This window comes from Solanum tuberosum, unplaced genomic scaffold, assembly GCF_000226075.1.
Source record: "Solanum tuberosum cultivar DM 1-3 516 R44 unplaced genomic scaffold, SolTub_3.0 scf00155, whole genome shotgun sequence".
In the NCBI taxonomy this organism is placed as follows: domain Eukaryota; kingdom Viridiplantae; phylum Streptophyta; class Magnoliopsida; order Solanales; family Solanaceae; genus Solanum; species Solanum tuberosum.
The window spans coordinates 944349-962962 of record NW_006239081.1 but is presented as its reverse complement, the minus strand read 5'-3'; the positions used below and the strand labels follow the sequence as shown (position 1 = coordinate 962962).

Genomic DNA, 18614 nt, shown 5'->3' with positions numbered 1-18614 from the left:
TTATTGTCTTTCAATTCTAGTAATGGTGATTATACTTTTATATACAATTAATATGAAATTCATGCAATCTGATTATCAAGAGCACATATATCTTGCTCCAAATGATGTTATGGGGCATAGATTTATCAAAATAATATCAATATAAGAAATGATATTACTCACAAAAAATCTGAATACGCCACTAAATCTCACCAAGAACATTCCCCTCATCTTGCTTAATTTCATATATTGCAAAGAGGGAACCACTAAAAAGGATTTATAGGGAATACTTGATTTTGTCACTAGATTCACAATAATGCTTGCGTCCAAAGACCAAAAGAAATTTTCTTGATACATATCACTACATATATAATAATTAGCTCACCAAACACATTGCAAATTTTATAAAGTAAAAAAAAATGATCGTGGAAATGTGTGTCGAACTAGAAGAAATAAAATTAAATAACTCGTTTTCTAAAAGTATATTATCAATTTCAAGTTTGAATAAAAAAAATTCTCACGTTAATAATATTTGGACATGGACCTCATATAGACATTATAATCTAATGCTTATACAAGTCTTAGTGATTGCTTCCACGACTCGAATTCATAACCTATAAGTTAAGAGATAATTTTATCATTGCTTCAAAACTCACTTTTTTCTATATATATTTTGGTTAGAAAAAATATATATTACACAATCAGATTATTATAGACTATTATTAATAATATGTTGATAATTAACTAATATCATATTATGACATGTTAAAATATACTAATAATAATTTTTAAAATTACACCATCAATATATATATATATATTTCAAACATAAAATCCAAATGTTAAACATGAAAATCTCATGAGAGAACCTTTGTTCTAATATCTAACCAAAGTCAAGAATTAGTATGATTCTGATCTTATCATCATTCACATTAAGTAATTTTTTTCAACAAATGTCATGTTGTTATTGGTCCTATATCTTCCAAAAAGATTTGTGCCATAACTTAAGGCTACAAAAAAGAAATTAGTGTTCCTCATAGTTTCAATAAATTAATTTATTTTTTTCATAATAATTTTATTTTTGTCTGATTCATGGAGTATTTAGTTTTAATCTTGTGGTATTGGATGATTCCACATAAACAAATTATTGTTGCAGATCTGAATTTTTGATATAGTAGATAGTAATGTCAAACCATTATTTATTCTCTTTAAAGTTTATCTCATAAATACAAGCAATAATGGAATAATTTACAAGAAAATATTTTTTAAGTTGACATTATAGTCTAGAATTATTTTGAGTACTTAAAATAAGTACTTTAGTTAGTTAATTAGATGTGATTAGGTGGATTAATTGACTCTATAATGATGTTCACAAGCTCAATGCTTAAGCAAACTTATTAATTAATCGCAATAATTAAGATGTGCGCGATTATAATAAATGTGTTTGGATATTTTTGGAAGTTTGTTATAATTAGTTGAATTTCTAGAGAGTTGTTTAGAAATTAAGACAAGTTTCCTTTTGTTAATGATGTAATTGTTAAAGCTAATTGGGCACTCCTTTTTTAGAGGGGATATATAATCGCATATTTCTTTGACTTTTTAAAAAAACTTTTATTTCGAGGTGTTTGTTTCAATTGATTTCGAAGACGTTCCCTTTAACACTTAACATCTTCACAAAGTCCTTTAATCAAGCTTTATTAATGGAATGATCGTCAAAGAAATCAATCATATTCAAACAACGTAAAAGAGCTGTTAATAAGTGAAGTTATTTATTTATTAGTGTTTAATTGATACTCTATAGAAAGTTGAAATTAATTAAGTTTGTTCCAATAAGTAATGTTTTTATTATTATTCAAAGAAAATTCAGTTTGTCACATTTTATATATCTTAAAATTGTCACATCTCTCATGTTTTCTTGTAATTTCTTCACTATTAATGCACTTTTAGCTGTAATCCAATTTATCACAAATTAATGAGCATTTCATTCTTTAAGTCGAAGGTATGGACAAGATATAACATATCTTTAGCTTACGAAAGATACGATTTTTAATAAAAATATATAAAAATCGAGGATTAAAATAATAAAAAATGGAGTGTTATCGTACTTTTATGCGGGAGAAGCAGGGGCAGTCTCATTTGCTCAAGTGGTCATCTTCTCATTAATTAATAACATTAGTTAGTATTCACATAATATCTTAATCTTTAATTTTTATTACATCACTTCTTTTGCTTACGTTCATCTTATCATTTGTTTTTCATCCTCATTTCACCTTTTTTAAGCAAAGAGTTTATTGAAAATATGAGTTTCTACAAAAAGATACCGTATAATTTATATTTATTATGCTCTCTTCAGACTATATCTTCTCCCGACCTCATTTATAAAATTATTCTAAAGTATATAATTATTGTTGTATTCTTTGAGATTGAATATTGATTTGATTATGATCAGTATCTCTTTAATTTCTAGTGTTACCTAACACACTAGAATATAATAATACCTTTATGATTCTTTAATTTGTTGAATCTTATACTATTATATTGTAGCAAGTTACTTATAGAGAAAGACACTTTAAGATACTATCTAATCCCTATAATTAGATTAATAAATTAATGACATCAAACAAACACTTTTCCACATAAATATTTAAGGTAATTAAAAAAAAAACACAAAGCATCCCCTTCTCTAATCATGAGATTTAATATTTAATTTGGTCAAATTTGCACTACTTATATTATATGCTAAATAGATAAACTTTAGCTGATGAGGTTCTAATTAAACTGCGGCTTAATTAAGAAGCACCAGAAACAGCAATAGATTCAGAATTTAAATTTTATTGAATTTTATAATTTTTGATTTTTTGGAGAGTCACCTAATCAAGTGTTGTAATTGAGTTTTCAATTTAATATTTAATATGTATTTGAAGATATTCTGAACACATAAATTATTTAGATCAAAATTGTTAAATTTTGTTGAATTACATGATAATTAAACATTTAGGCCACACGCGATCGTCGGACGATAGTATAATAGTATTGACAATTAAAAGTACTCTTGAAGGTTACTATTTTGACCTTCAAGTGTACTTACATTGTCGATAATACTATACATAGCCTATTGATTGACAATGTAGTGATTGATCGAGAATTCTCCATTATCTTAATCAGATTTTTTACGAATCGAATCCTAAAATAGAAATCGGATTTTTCAATAAAGAGCAATTTATTTTCCTTGTGAGTCTAGCAGTCATCTAGATTAGGAGTGGATCTAAGGATGTGTCAAATGATTCATCTGAACCCCTTTATAAAAAAATACCCTTGTTTTACAAAATCAAAATTATATTTTATATATACAGTATTTAATAGACATGAAATTTAATTGATTTCATTTCACTAATATAAATTAAAGGAGAGAGAAATATCATGCTAGGAAATTAAAATATTGTCCACTTCTATTAATACTAGTCGTAGCAAATAAAAAATAATCAATCACTCTTAATTTCCTGAGTTAGCTTAATAACACTCTTAATATAATGTGAAAATATTTGTTTTGATGTTTGCATGACTTTTTTTTTTAATAGACCTCACACCACTAAAAATAGTTGATCATTACACTTATTTGTTTCACCATATGACCGATGAGTTAATTTAGCTACATTCTGATAGAAAAGATTAAAATAAATACTCCCTCCATCTTATTTTATGTGGTACTTTTCGGATTTCGAAATTCAAATAAGTCTATTTTTTACCATAAAATTTTCATAGATTTTTATACATTTTGAATTGTCAATTATTGTGACTTATAGTACTTTTTAATTATGTAGTTTACAAATATATAAATTTCATTTTTAAAAAATTAAGATTTCATGCGTGAATTCCCGATCAAACTTAAATTATTTGACTCTCGAAAAAACGAAAAGTGCCACCTAAATTAGGTATTGTAACAAAGAATATTAAGCATATAAAATATATACCATTGTGGTCTAGGATATATCATCTGCAGAAGATTGTATATTTTGGTTAAGTACTTGAAGCAATAATGATAATTAAACCTTAATGATAATGATTAACATATCCTTAAAAGTATGTGGGGTCAAAAATATCCTTTCGCAGCTTCATTAATTTTTTAAAATTGTTTTTGCACCAAAAAATCAGAATCATAATGATCTTATGCTTAATCTCAACCTCAAATTATCTATCGTGATTCTCTTTTATATGTTTTTTAAAATATTTTTCCCTGATATTTGAATGAACATAACATCACCCATAACTATAAGGATAAAATGAAATAATTTTATCTTAAACTTCTAAAATGTTAAATAATATAAAATAACTATTTTTAAAAATTATGAAAATTAATTTGAGGCCAAGAGAATAATATATGTCCCTATCAGGCTACACTTAACCACTCTAGAAACTTTTCAAATAGTTTGATATGTTTTCACATGCAATATTCAAAAAGATTTAAAGTACAAATTTTAAGGGTTTAACTTATATACGTAAAGAAATTTTTATGCCATTAAATTATAATAAAGAAAACTAGAAATAGCTAGCCTCCATAAAAAGGCTAGATTAATTAGTAATTATCTTGTAATAAAGCAAGTAAGTTATTACTGTAGTTTTTAAATATATAAACAAAAATTAAAAAATTTATATTCAAATTTAAATCGAACATTAATTAGTTTAACACTCATATTTCGAAACAAATTTAAATGGAAGGGGTATGAAATAGAGAAATCAACCACATGCATGATCAATAATATACATAATTTAAAGACATTATTAGTTTATTACTTGTAATTAGAAACAAACAACAAAGTTAGGAAAATGTGACTTTTGTTAAAAAACACCCCCCCCCCCAACCCCCATTAGTAATTATCTTGTAATAAAGCAAGTAAGTTATTACTGTAGTTTTTAAATATATAAACAAAAATTAAAAAATTTATATTCAAATTTAAATCGAACATTAATTAGTTTAACACTCATATTTCGAAACAAATTTAAATGGAAGGGGTATGAAATAGAGAAATCAACCACATGCATGATCAATAATATACATAATTTAAAGACATTATTAGTTTATTACTTGTAATTAGAAACAAACAACAAAGTTAGGAAAATGTGACTTTTGTTAAAAAACCCCCCCCCCCCCAACCCCATATTTCAACCACCATATTTTCTATGGGGATCTTTTTGGAGATTGAGATTTATACAAGATTTGAAAAAGATGACAAAAGCTTAATAGTTGTCACCAACCATTTAATTTTTAAACTATAGTATATTTTTGTTAAAAGGTGATCTTTGATCTTGTTTACTCTACAAAATCAATCATTGGTTATTTTGAAGGAATTTTATCCCTTTTTTTTCAATGAAATTTGAGGGGCCCAATTTTTCTTTCTATTTATATAAGGGGTTTATTTGACATAAAATTTCATTCAAATAGTTCTCATTTTCTTGCTTTTGTGCAATATATTCATATTTTCTTGAAAATAAAATATCAAAAATAATAAATATGGCCATTGTTGAGCTATCAAAAGTTGCAAATTCAGATACTCATGGTGAAGATTCACCATATTTTGCAGGATGGAAAGCTTATGATGAAGATCCTTTTGATGAAGTGCACAATCCATGTGGAGTAATTCAAATGGGATTGGCTGAAAATCAAGTAAGTATAAACTGTTTTCTCGTACAGGTTAAACTTTTAGATGATACAGTCTTGCAATTCAACATAATATTAGAGTCATCAGGTTGAAGTCTTGAGTTCGAATCTCGTTGTTATTCATCATCCCTTCTTTCATTCTAGGGTGACATTCGAACCATTTATTTTTTTCTTGGTTCGAAATGGAAGTAAGTTTGAATAGTATCTTAGAATATCATCTCTAGGGTATATTGAAAAGAATTTTTACGTGTTTGATCATGAAAAAAATTCAGGCTCGTATGTTGAAGAGCGTATTTGAAGATATAATTAAGCAAACCTAATGGTTCTACTCTTTGAGTCGAGGGTTTATCGAAAATAATATATCTGCCTTCACAAGATAGGAGCACAATTGCGTACACATCATTGTCCCCAGATCTCACTTGTGTAACTACACTGATATATATGTAGATGTTGTTGTAAAAACATACTACCTTGTCTAATAACAAAAACTTATAGATGAAATGATAACACAATTTAATAAAATACTGCTCAGACTCTCTTAAAATGTTATCACACTCACATTAAATCCTCCAAAATATAGTAATTCACAACATTTTTCAAAAGTCCGAACAACATGATTAAGCTAATATATATTCTACTTTTTGTGTATAGGTATCATTTGATATGGTGGAAGAATACTTGGAAAAACATTCAAAAACAATTAATTGTGGAAGTGGAATATCTAACTTCAGAGAAAATGCTTTATTTCAAGATTATCATGGATTATATTCATTTAGAAAATCAATGGCAAAATTCATGGAAAAAATAAGAGGTGGAAGGGCAAAATTTAATCCAGATAGAATTGTTATTACAGCTGGTGCTACAGCTGCTAATGAATTATTAACTTTTATTTTAGCTGATCCTGGTGATGCCTTGCTTGTTCCAACTCCTTACTATCCAGGGTAAGTAATATTATTTATAGTAATTAAATTATTTTATCCAAATAATTATTAGTTACTATAGTGTATATATATATATTTATAGGGAAAAGAGTCAAAGATACCTTTTTACTATTTAAAATATCTTAAATTTAATATATGTTATACTTTGTCGTCATGTATATCCTTATTAGTTAAATTTAATACGCGTATTCCTAATCCTAAATGCAAGTAGGAATATATAAATTCTCTTCGTTGAAAAATTACATATTGAATATAGAAGGTGTTGAATTCTCTTAGCCTTTTAATTTGGTGCATTTTTTTCTTTTTATTTTGAATCTCCTCAGGTGAAAATCCTGATTTTGATACTGTACAAAATATGAATGACTTGAAAGTATAACAAAAGATAAAATTAAGATATTTCGTATCGTAGACAAGTAAATTTGAACATTTCCCCCTATTTCTATTCACTCACAATCTAAGTTTTAATTATGTTTTACTAATAACTTATGATTCTATTTTTATTTTATTTTTTACAGATTTGATAGAGATTTAAGGTGGAGAACAGGTGTAAAAATAATTCCAATTCATTGTAACAGTTCAAATAATTTCCAAGTTACACCACAAGCCTTAGAATCAGCTTATGAAGAAGCAAAAGTCAACAAAATTAAAGTTAGAGGAATACTTATAACAAATCCTTCAAACCCTCTAGGTGCAACAATCCAAAGATCAAATCTTGAGGGTATTCTTGATTTCGTGGTTCGTAAAAATATCCATCTTATCTCTGATGAAATCTACTCTGGCTCAGCATTTTGTTCCTCGGAATTCGTGAGCATAGCTGAGGTTTTGGAATCTAGAGATGACGTGGACTCTGAGAGAGTCCACATCGTTTATAGCCTTTCGAAAGACTTGGGTCTCCCTGGATTTCGAGTTGGTACAATTTATTCATACAATGACAATGTTGTTACAACAGCCAGGAGAATGTCAAGTTTTACGTTGATTTCATCTCAAACACAACAATTGTTGGCATCCATGTTGTCTAATGAGGAATTTACAACGAATTATATTAAGACGAATCGCGATAGATTGAGGAAGAGATATGAAAAAATTATTGATGGATTAAAGAGTAGTGGAATTGAGTGTTTGAAAGGGAATGCAGGGTTATTTTGTTGGATGAATTTGAGTCAATTATTGGAAAAATCAACAAAAGAATGTGAATTGGAACTTTGGAATTCAATTTTATGTGAAGTAAAATTGAATATTTCACCAGGATCATCATGTCATTGTTCAGAGCCAGGATGGTTTAGAGTTTGTTTTGCTAATATGAGTGAACAAACATTAGAAATTGCACTCAAAAGATTACATAATTTCATGCAAAGAAGAACACAAAAAAAGGATTAACTTTCTTCTTTAGACCAACAAGGGTTATGTGGTGTAAATCCGGATAAATCGGGCCCTATCGAATATTGGATGGATCGGGCCCTGATATAGGTATCGAACATCGGATGAATCGGGTCTAATACAGGTATCAAACATCAGATGGATCGGACCATAATACAGCTATCGAACATCGGATGGATACTCAGGAACAAAAAACTTTTTCATCTTTAGTTCTGTTTGGTTTGAGGGAAAAAATCCAAATTTGATTGATGTTGGATTAATTTTCTAATTGATGTTAGTTCCAAGGATTTGGATTTTTGTCCTCATATAAATGTACATCATTATTGAATTCAAGTTATATATAGAATTACTTCTTTAGTCCTATTTTATATGATATTGTCTTTACTATCTTTAAAAAAAAAAGACATGATTCTATGTGTTTGGAAATTATTATTGATCTTAAAATTTTTATGTTATTCCTAATAATATGATTTTATAGTTATACACGTATAATAACATGTTTAAATTACATTAGTGTTACTTTTGGCGTAGGGGTGAATCTACTATTCTGATTATGGGTTTATGTGAACTTAACAACTTTGGTCAAAGCTCACTATATATTAATAAATTGACATAATATATAAATATATTTTTTAACTTAGCTTCAGCGATTGTCTAGACCCTTCAACTTAGAATGTACACAAATAGACACTTAAACTTGTATAAAATTGAACAAATAGACACATTCATCCTATATGACAAATGTGTGTCTCATGTTTCGTTTTTCAAATATCAAGTTATGTAAACTTTAATTGGTATTTTAAAATATATTGTCTCATTAAATTAGCATGACAATCGATTCCGTAAAAGATGAGATTGACAATCAACTGAAATTCCATCTCTGTGAGATCGTCAATATTATACCAAAAGCGTCTTTATTAGAGTATATCAAATCAGTATAGCTATACTATCGTCTATCGCTATTATTCTTATGGTGTAACAAATCAATTTATTAAAAGTAAATATTAACTAATTTATTTTTTCCTTTACTTTGTTGATGTCAAACCATGTTCCATATATTCAATAGAAAATTCTTTCAATCAAAGTTATACTTTATACACAAATTATAGAAAAAGTCAAAGTTGAACCCCAAAACTCCAATTTGTTTGTTTTTTTTCATAAATTTGCGTCATTGCCGTGTTGTTGTTCTACCAAACACTCTAAACGTGGCATAACAATAAAGTTTAATCCTCAAACGTGGTATTTATGAAATTTATTTTTACTATTTTCGTTAAAAAAATTATTTTTCTATAAACTTGTTTTTCAACCTATAGAATATATTTTTCAAAATATTTTAACCAATTAAATATAAAAAAAATTGAAAATATTTCCTCCGTACCAAATACACCCTAAGATATTATGTTTCTTTCTCTTGTATTATTACTTTGTCTTTCACGTGAAATCAACAAGTTTCGAAAAGTCCACACACATATTTGACACCACAAATAAATATATAACCCAATCCTTTATCTTGGCTTTTATCCGAGGTTTGTAATATAAATTCATGCCACATAGACTCCCGTTGGGAAAAACACTCCTTATCAACGATTTTTTCATAGGCAGATCAACTCGAAGTTCAAACCCTAACGAGGATAATAAAGAGTTTAGACTTCAGATCTTGACTCTTTTGCAAAAACTATTTTCATTTATTTATTTTCCAGTTTCCACCTGGTGTCCGACATCTATATTGAAGATCAATCATTCCGGATTCGCACTGTGTAGAACGACCTCATTCGAGGGAAAGCGCTCCCTACTAAAGACTTTTTTATACTCAAGATTCGAACTCGACACCAAAAACCACTTCATTAACAATGGTCAAATTACCACCAACTCATAGTGATAGTGAAGTCAAATGATCCCTCTAATATAAAGTCTTCAAAAAATTTCAAACCAATCAGAGTCGTACAAATCAGTACCTCATGTGCCTCGTGAGTTGCAAATCATAATATGAATTGATTAATTTCTAAAAAATAATAGTAATACAAAAAAATTCCAATCATCCATAGACTAAACTGAAATCCTCATCTGCCAACCAACTGCTGCACTAATTAAAGAAATACTATTATTATTTATCCGTTCATTTTTATTTGTTCAGTATTAACTTGACATATTTGATCTTAAAAAACGATAAACAAAATGACAATGTTATTATATCATCCTTTGAGGACAAAATAAATTTAATATTTTGATTAGGGGACTAGGTGATATATTGTGTTTCAATTTTTCTAAATTGAACAAGTAAAAGTGGACATCTATTTTTAAAACATGTTGGACAAGTAAATGTGGACGAAAAACGTCAGGTGATGCTTCCCATAGACGGAGTTCTCTGGTACTTATTGCTGGTGGAAGGTAACAAGTATTCCGTGAAATTAGTCAAGGTGAGAGAAAGTTGACCCGAATACCGCTGCCTTAAAAAAAGTGAACGAAGAAAGTACTAATTAGCAACATCAATTGTTTACATGGAATTTATCTTGCAAAAATAGTTCTTACCCTCGATCCAAAAGAGAGTCTTGACATAACAGATAAAGTTATTGTCATGTAATGATCAAGAGATCATCAATTCAATAAGTCATGAAAACAATCACTCGTAGGATTACCTGATATAAGATTATAACGAAAGCTTTATTGCACCGACATCAATTTAAAAACAGCTAAGGGTACATCAGGAAAAAGTTGTTGCATGCATAGAATAATATGATGGTCCAAGATTTTCTTGGTACCAATAACACAGCATTAAATAGTGGTACCAAAAGCTATTTAAATTGTACTATAAGACTCATAAATTTTGGCCTTTACTAGCCCAAAAATGGTGGAATAAACACAGCTATAAATATTTGTACAAAAAGCAATATAGATAGTACTTTTAAAGTAGCAATAATGTGAAGTATACTGTCAACTTGGGCATATGTTATTGGATGAGTAATTTCTTTGCTCTTCAATTATAGACATCTGTATTTTTACAATTTAATATAGAATTTTGTGGATATATGTATCTACTTTTTAATTTGTTTAGTAGACAATAGTTTTCATACTTTTTATAAAAATAGGAAAAGAGCTTGCTTCACCAAATTTCCAATTTTGATAACCAAAGTAATTTATATTGGGCTTGTGCGAAGCATAGGCTTGCCCATCTAGTACAATAAGATTTGACAGTTAAAATTGAAATAATTTACATAAATTTCATAGTATTAAGAGTTACGTATATTATTTTTCTATTTTTTTTAATTATAAAAAATCCTTAAAATTTATGAATTTCGGATACATTATTAGACTTTCGGATACATCAGCAGATATCCAGATACATAGGGAGGGATGTACCAGAGAGGGGATAAGGATGTATCAGGGAGGGGATATGATATTCGGATACCTAGGGGAGAGATGTATTCGAGAGGGGAGGGATGTATCTGAGAGGGTGATGTATCCGAGAGAGGATTTTTGAATTTTTTTTTAAATGGTCCAAAACTTAAGAGATTATGATAAAATAAGATGTGTATTTAAACAATTTTTCCTTAAAATCTCACTAACAAATCTTTGCATGACAACATGAGTTATGAAATTATGATATAAAATTACATTGATATGAAGTATTGAAATTTTATTTGCACGTGTAATTGAAATTTCTTAGTTGTATTTTCTTTTTCATGAACATGAAAACCTATCACAAGTTATGAAAGTTATCATAATTTCTTCAATTCTTACACAGTTTTCTTATATGAGTAAATCCTAATTTATAAATAAGGCATCGGAGTATTTTAAATTCCACATTGTTAATCATATATCTTCATATTTCTTTTATAAATAAATCTTTGCAATTCTAAGCTTTCATATACACATAACTTTATAAAAATCCACTAGTGAACAACAATAGTAACTAGTTGTTCTTTGATATAATTTTTCCACATGACATACACAATCTTATCACGCCTAGCATGCGCCTTTTCTTTTTTTTACAAAATTTAAAATGATATTTTTTTTCAAAATATAAACTTAGAGTCAAATTTTACATTTAAAGAAAAAAATTGAATCCATGATTTGAAATCCTAAAATCATATTATTTTTTTTCCGTGTGTGGAGAATTTGATATTTGAAATCATGTCCAAACATTGATTTGAAATTATGAATTTATATTGTATGTCTAGACGCAAGCTAACTATGAAAATTGAAATCTCATAAGACAAACCATTTAATCACGATCTAAAATTTTATAAACGTTAGACGACAGACTACTAACAACCCTCCATGTTGGGCCCTCTCTGATATTTGGGTTAAAGTACCATTGAAATGTTCTCATGACTGGGCCCATTAAATGTGATCTGTCGTAAATGGGCTAACAAAATAATTAAAAAGCCCATTAGAATTTGCAGAAACAATATTAGCTAAACTTATGAGTAAACATGTTTATTTGCATAATAGTTGGAAATAATTAGTAGGATATAGAACTTTTTTTTGTGTGAATATTATAACACAACAAGTGCATTTATAGGAGTAAACACGAATTGAAAAAGGATGTCATTTAAAATTAGAAAGATTCAGATCTACAATAAAAAAGGCAAATTATAAAATAGTTTTTAAGTCATTTTTTTCAAGCGAACTTACATAAATATAATAGATTTATTTATGAGTTAATATTCTTGGCAAAAACAAATGACTACATGAACAAACCAAAATTAACTACTAACGAGTCTAATTAATTCAAGAAATTTAACGATCAGCTCAAAATCATAAAGAAAAGAATAATAAATCTATTCTCAAGGTTATTATCCCATGCCCTTTAGTTTAGTAATAAATAATAAAAGCGCAATATATAATGTGTGAGTATATATATATATATATAAGTAGGATTATTTTAGTTACATTGGGCTGCTGTGCACCGTAAAAGTCCCTTTACAAAATAGGTTTCACAACTTCTTGGGCTAAGAGATTAGTCTTTGCACTAGCAGTTTAGCTCAATGGGACAGAGGTGGCAAAATTAGCTCATTCAAAAATATTATTATTTTGAAATAAAATAAAATGAAAAAATAAAAACTTTACTTATTTTAAAATGGAAAATGTATGAATTCTTTAAGAACATGCTGCGAATTTAATTTTAGCACCCCTAAATATAAGTCAAAATTGGGAAAGTGGTAGTATCAATGCTGAGAATTGAAATTATTTAGATCTGGCCCAGAGCAAGAATAATCCTATAGTTTTATTTTCCTTTTCATTCTTGTAATTAAATCCCAAACCAATCTTTAATTTAAAATAAATAAATACATCTCAAATCATGACTAAAATAGTCAATCACTGCTACTATTACATCATTTTTTTTGTCGAAAGCTTGGTAATAAACCTAAACTAAGGGTATTACAAGTGAATTACTAGTTTTTTGTAGGTGCAAACTGTAATAATCGTAACTTCAGTGGAAAGGTTGAAATTCTGCCATTCATAATTTTCTCAAAAGTCTCCATCAGAATATTTCATCTGCGGTTATCGGCGATTGAAGCAAAAATCGTAGATTTCATCCGCTGAGCGAAAGGTAAATTTTTGAGCTCCATCTTCATACTACTGTGTTCTTTGATTCGTAGTTTTTCCCTGTTTTTTGCTTCATTTTTAGTGCAGTATTTTGTTATGAAATGGATAAAGAGGATTTGAATAGGCGATTCAGCTAGTTTGAGATTGAGGCGGAGTTGATTGATTGACTGAGTGATAGATTTCGACTTTTTGCTAATCAATTTCTGTCAGATCTCGTTGATTATTAGTGTAAATAGCATTGGCTTAGTGGTCAATCAAGTGAACGGAGAACTATGAGATCTCAGTTTTAAACTCTAGCAGGGATAAAAAAAAAAATTGGTGATTTCTTGCCATCTATTCCAAAACCAGTTGCTGGTGGGAGATGACATGTATAATAATAACAACAAACCCAGTGTGGACTGTAGTCCCAAAAATGGGGTATGAATGTGGTAGTGTGTACGTAGACCTTAACCTACCTCGAGGAGGTAGAGAGGCTTTTTTCGCAAGATTCTCGGCTCGAGTAAGGAACATTAGAGCAGCTAAAAGAAAAAGGAGGGTATAATAATGACAACAAACCCAGTGTAGGACTGTAGTCCCAAAAGTGGGGTATGAATGTGGTAGTGTGTACGCAGACCTTACTCCTACCTTGAGGAGCTAGAGAAGCTTTTTTCGAAAGATTCTCGGCTCAAGTAAGGAACATTAGAGCAGCTAAAAGAAAAAGGAGGTGACAAGGATCGTGTGGAATTAGTTGATGTACACGCAAGCTGATTTGGACATCACGGTTATTAAAAAAGAAAGTGTAAATAATAAGCACAAGATGTATACTTAGGCATGTGTATAAGAGATTGAATTTGTGGTAGGTTTATGTTTTGTGTTTTTTGGTGGGAGATGATTAGGGTTTTGGTTTATTGGTTTGACTCAGCTATGACTGATGATGTTTGATTGTTGATTTTAGCTTTGATCTGTGAGATGGAATCTGAACTAGCTAGGGAAGTGTCAGCTTCCATTTTGCAGGGTTTTGAGAGAACTTGTTTTTTGTCAATGAGAACACGAAAAGAACTGTTGTTGACTCAGGCATGTGTATAACAGATTGAATTTGTGGTAGGCCTTATATTTGTGCTTTTGATGGGAGATGATAAGGGTTTTGGTTTATTGGTTTGGCTCGGTTATGACTGTTGATGTTTAGCTTGATATGTGAGATGGATCCGAAATTAGCTAGGAGAAAAACATTAGCTTGCGTTTTGAGGGAAATTACTTGTAGTTTGTCAACAAAATAACGAAAAGATACTGTTGTTTCATCTTGTGTGCATTAAGATTCAAATGATTATATGCTGTTAAATGAGATGAAAATCTTGGATTGCCTGTTTTTAGTAGGGTTGTTGCCTTATTTATCTGGGAAAATATATCATTGAAGTTTTGAAGTGGGCCCGAGATAGAGTAAAATAGATGTAGTTGATTTCAAATGGATGGGATTGAGGCTCAGTTGATTGATTATTTGATGGAAGTTTTGGAGTTGAGACTTGATTCTGTTCTTATTTTTAGAACATTTAGAATGAACCACGAAAATAGAGGTGTGATCCATTCTAGGTACATGTGTGAGCAAGTTTGATACTACTTGATCAAAAGCCTCATTCACTCCAGCTAACCTTGTGCTGTATTTTTCTGAGGGAATTGGTATGCGATATTTTGAACCTTTTTCAGGCTAGATCGTTAGTGGTTACCTATTTTAGTAAGTTGGTGGAATAAAATGGTTTTGGATTTGATTTGATTTGATGTTGTTTTTTAAATTGAAAAAAGTTGCAACATGAGGGGTGTACGTCTGAGACAATCTGTATAGAAAGTCCGTCAAGCCTAGATCTAACCAACTTCTATATAATTGGGCATCTTCATCATATCCGCCACTGAGCTAGGGCGGGTGTATTTTGGTCTGTTAGCTGGCTCGATGTTGATTTTTATATCCTTAATTGTTGGGTCCAGGACTTTCTTGGGATTGATGGCTTCCAAGATTCAGCAACTGCAATCTAAGGCTTGTCAAGCTTCACAGTTTCTCTCTAAGCATGGTACTACCTACTACAAACAGTTGCTGGAGCAGAACAAACAGCATATTGTAGAGCCACCCACTGTTGAAAAATGCAATGAATTGTCCAAGCAGTTGCTCTACACTCGCCTTGCCAGGTTATACTCTCTTCAGCCTAATTGTTTGATATATGTTGCTAAGCTTTTAGAAACAGTCACTGTTCTAAAAGAGTTCTGTAATAAGCAAGCAACTATCTGCTTTGACTTTTCTTCTAAATTCTAATTTACACATGAAAGTGAGTATTAGTAATTTTGGTTCCTTGGGTGATGGATTAGGTACACCAAATTGCTTTGATTTTACTGATGCAGAGTAGACTCTGGACTGCATCTTATAGTTCTTTTATATGATAGTTTTTGAAGTACAAACTTTTGTGCATCATAATGTTTGTGGTCTTTGTCAGTCAAGTAAATAGTAAATCCATAATCATAATCTCGTGTTAAAAAGCATCAAGTAGATTATGATTTACAGCAACGGTCATTAAATTCTCTGGTTAAAGATTATTATAGACAATTCTATGCTCTATAATAAAATGTTACTATGCGAACTAATCTTCTGCATGTAATGTAACATGGCCAAAGACATCATTATGTATTTAACACACATGCGCGCGCACACAAAAAAATAATTCCTCCCCTGTCTGAGATTTTATGATCATTTTTCCATAGAGCCAAATGGAGTGGTATGCATCTTTACATTTGAAATATTTATGAGTAGCTTACTGGATGTTATGAGTGTCGTTTGTCATTGAGCCTATTTTACTCCTTCCAGCATCCCTGGCCGTTATGAGTCATTTTGGAAGGAAGTTGACTCTGTCAAGCACTTGTGGAGGAACAGAAAGGAATTGAAGGTTGAAGATGCAGGCATTGCTGCTTTGTTCGGCTTGGAATGCTTTGCATGGTATTGTGCTGGTGAGATAGTAGGAAGAGGATTTACATTCACTGGCTACTATGTCTAAGATAACAGTTTCTGAAAATTTGTTTGGGCAAATTGAACAATTGTAAGGTCTCTCTTTTCTATTAGGATGAGTTGAGTAACAGGGAATTCATACAACATTTTGTTTCCCAAGAGAGTTTTTGGATCTGAGAAATCCAGTGTTTAAATTGATGCAATAATTTGCTCGTCTTTGCTCATTTCATTCCCACTTCAGTGGAGAGGCATAGACTGAACTTTGTAAAAGGTAACTTTATCTTTCGAGTGATAGTGCTGCTTTTGACAATATCTGTCTTTGTTAATGTTCCTTTTGTCGATGCGGGGAGTAGCTGATCCACCATACCTTATGTTTCTCCGACTCTTCAAAAATACATCTTCATGTGTGTGATCCTCCAAAAGCTTTGCATTTTTGGAGGATCCGGGCAAGATAACTGGTTTGTCTGAGCTACAAACCCAGTCTCTCCTATCATTTGTATCCCTCAGTACTTGGGAGTTCCCTGCTCTTTCACTCTTTGCCCTTGTTCATCTTTTTTGTCTTACATCAGGTAGGCTGCCTTCATTACACTCTCTTTGGATACGACCCTATTTGAGAATCTGGGATCATGCAGAATGCTTTCTGCACCAGGCCGCCCATTTTTACTGGCCTGCTTGCCTTACTAGTTGAACTATCTTTTCATCAATTCCCCCCTGCTACCCTCCACTTCCACAACAACCAAAACCCGATCATTAATCCTTAAAGCTAGTTCATGAGGTGAGGGACTGTCTTAGATCACAATCAACGTGTGGCACTTAAACACATTTTCATTCTCCACCGCGACACTACTCGACCTTTCACTCACTCTCCCTTCATGACACAACTCAACCTTTAAAACACATTCAATCTCCACTTTTCCCATTCAATTCTCTAAATCTTTTGTTGGAGTTCTTTTGGTAGATAGACTGCAAAATACAATGGAAATCAATCTCACTCGAACTGCTCACCATCTTGTTCAAATTAAACTGTTATCATTATTATTTTTGAATCACGATTATAACATTATAAAGATGTGATTATTACAAACACTTATATTGTTGGCTCATGCTAAACACCAAGAAAACGTAATAAGTGTAAATGAAACAAAGACATTAACCTAATTTATCCTATTAAAATGGTAAGTGCTACCAATAAGCACCTGGCTTAATTGAGACATGATTTGAGATTTGGTTGAAATATACCCCGAAGTAGGATTCATCAATAATGGTCGTTTTGTAATTGGTTAGAGTTAATGCATATATATTATTGGATGCTTCCAATCACGCGTTAGCATGGTCTAAGGAAAGCCGTAGAAAAAAAATAAAAAGGGGCGTTCCGAGAATCGAACTCGGGACCTCTCGCACCCAAAGCGAGAATCATACCACTAGACCAAACGCCCTTGTTGAAATATGTTTCTGGATATTATTACAACAATAATTTATCTAGGGATCGTAAAAATGATTCAAATGTTTAACGATATTCTTATTAATTGCACCCGCCAATAGTGTTTTTAGAGTGTAGCCTTACTAGTTTTTTTTAATAAACTCAAGCTCACGTTATGCGTATCTCGATTAATTCTCTGTCATCTGCCATCAGCTCAAGTTTACCTAGTGTTTTTGCCTCTTGTAGTCAATTCTTCCAAAAGGTTGTTTGTTGGCACCTTGGTCAAGCCAAAGAGCACGACAAAGAACTCATAAACTCCATATCTTGTTGGTGAAGTAGTCTTTGATTCATCCCCTTTACAATCTTGACTTCCCAAAATTCCTACTTAACTGAAGTCTTGCTAGAGGATCAAAAAAGTCTATGACAAGATAAATGTGATAGTAGTTTCAAAAGTCGCCTAGTAGTATCTGTCCTCATGATTCTCTACGCACTTCATTATATAGCCCTTATGATTCTCTACGCACTTCAATATCTATCCTTATATTTGAAATATGCTCTTGGAATATAGTAGTACCAAACATGACCCTGTTGGGATGTCTTTAACTCCCAAGATTTTAAAGTAGGATTCCTATAACGAGTTGGTAAAACTTAATTGCCAACAACCCAATGTTTCTGCATATATTCAATTATCACTTGGCTTTGCAGAGTCTACTAGAGGTAATTTTGTTG

The 18614-nt window shown here is 30.5% G+C and overlaps 2 protein-coding genes and 1 non-coding gene across 3 annotated transcripts; 2 read left to right on the top strand and 1 right to left on the bottom strand.

Annotated features, from left to right (window-relative positions):
* The first annotated feature begins 5488 nt into the window (after positions 1 to 5488).
* Positions 5489 to 8043, top strand: LOC102605100 (1-aminocyclopropane-1-carboxylate synthase 7). Its single transcript, XM_006353519.1, is given in 3 exon segments — positions 5489 to 5641; positions 6287 to 6576; positions 7092 to 8043. Coding segments are annotated over 3 exon segments (1395 nt in total).
* A 5357-nt stretch (positions 8044 to 13400) lies between these two features.
* On the top strand, positions 13401 to 16777 carry LOC102583757 (uncharacterized). The gene is made up of 3 exons (XM_006353454.2): positions 13401 to 13507; positions 15460 to 15657; positions 16328 to 16777. The coding sequence occupies exons 2-3, from the start codon at positions 15476 to 15478 to the stop codon at positions 16512 to 16514; spliced, it is 369 nt and encodes a 122-aa protein (XP_006353516.1). The 5' UTR covers positions 13401 to 13507; positions 15460 to 15475; the 3' UTR covers positions 16515 to 16777.
* A 1052-nt stretch (positions 16778 to 17829) lies between these two features.
* TRNAP-UGG (transfer RNA proline (anticodon UGG)) lies at positions 17830 to 17901 on the bottom strand. Its single transcript has one exon. It is a non-coding gene; the product is annotated as a tRNA-Pro (tRNA).
* Between the last annotated feature and the right edge of the window lie 713 nt (positions 17902 to 18614).

Coding starts and splice junctions, on each gene's coding strand:
- LOC102583757 (XM_006353454.2), top strand. CDS start 15,476: ATGGCTTCCAAGATTCAGCAACTGCAATCTAAGGCTTGTCAAGCTTCA. Junction 15,658..16,327: donor CTCTACACTCGCCTTGCCAG/GTTATACTCTCT, acceptor TACTCCTTCCAG/CATCCCTGGCCGTTATGAGT.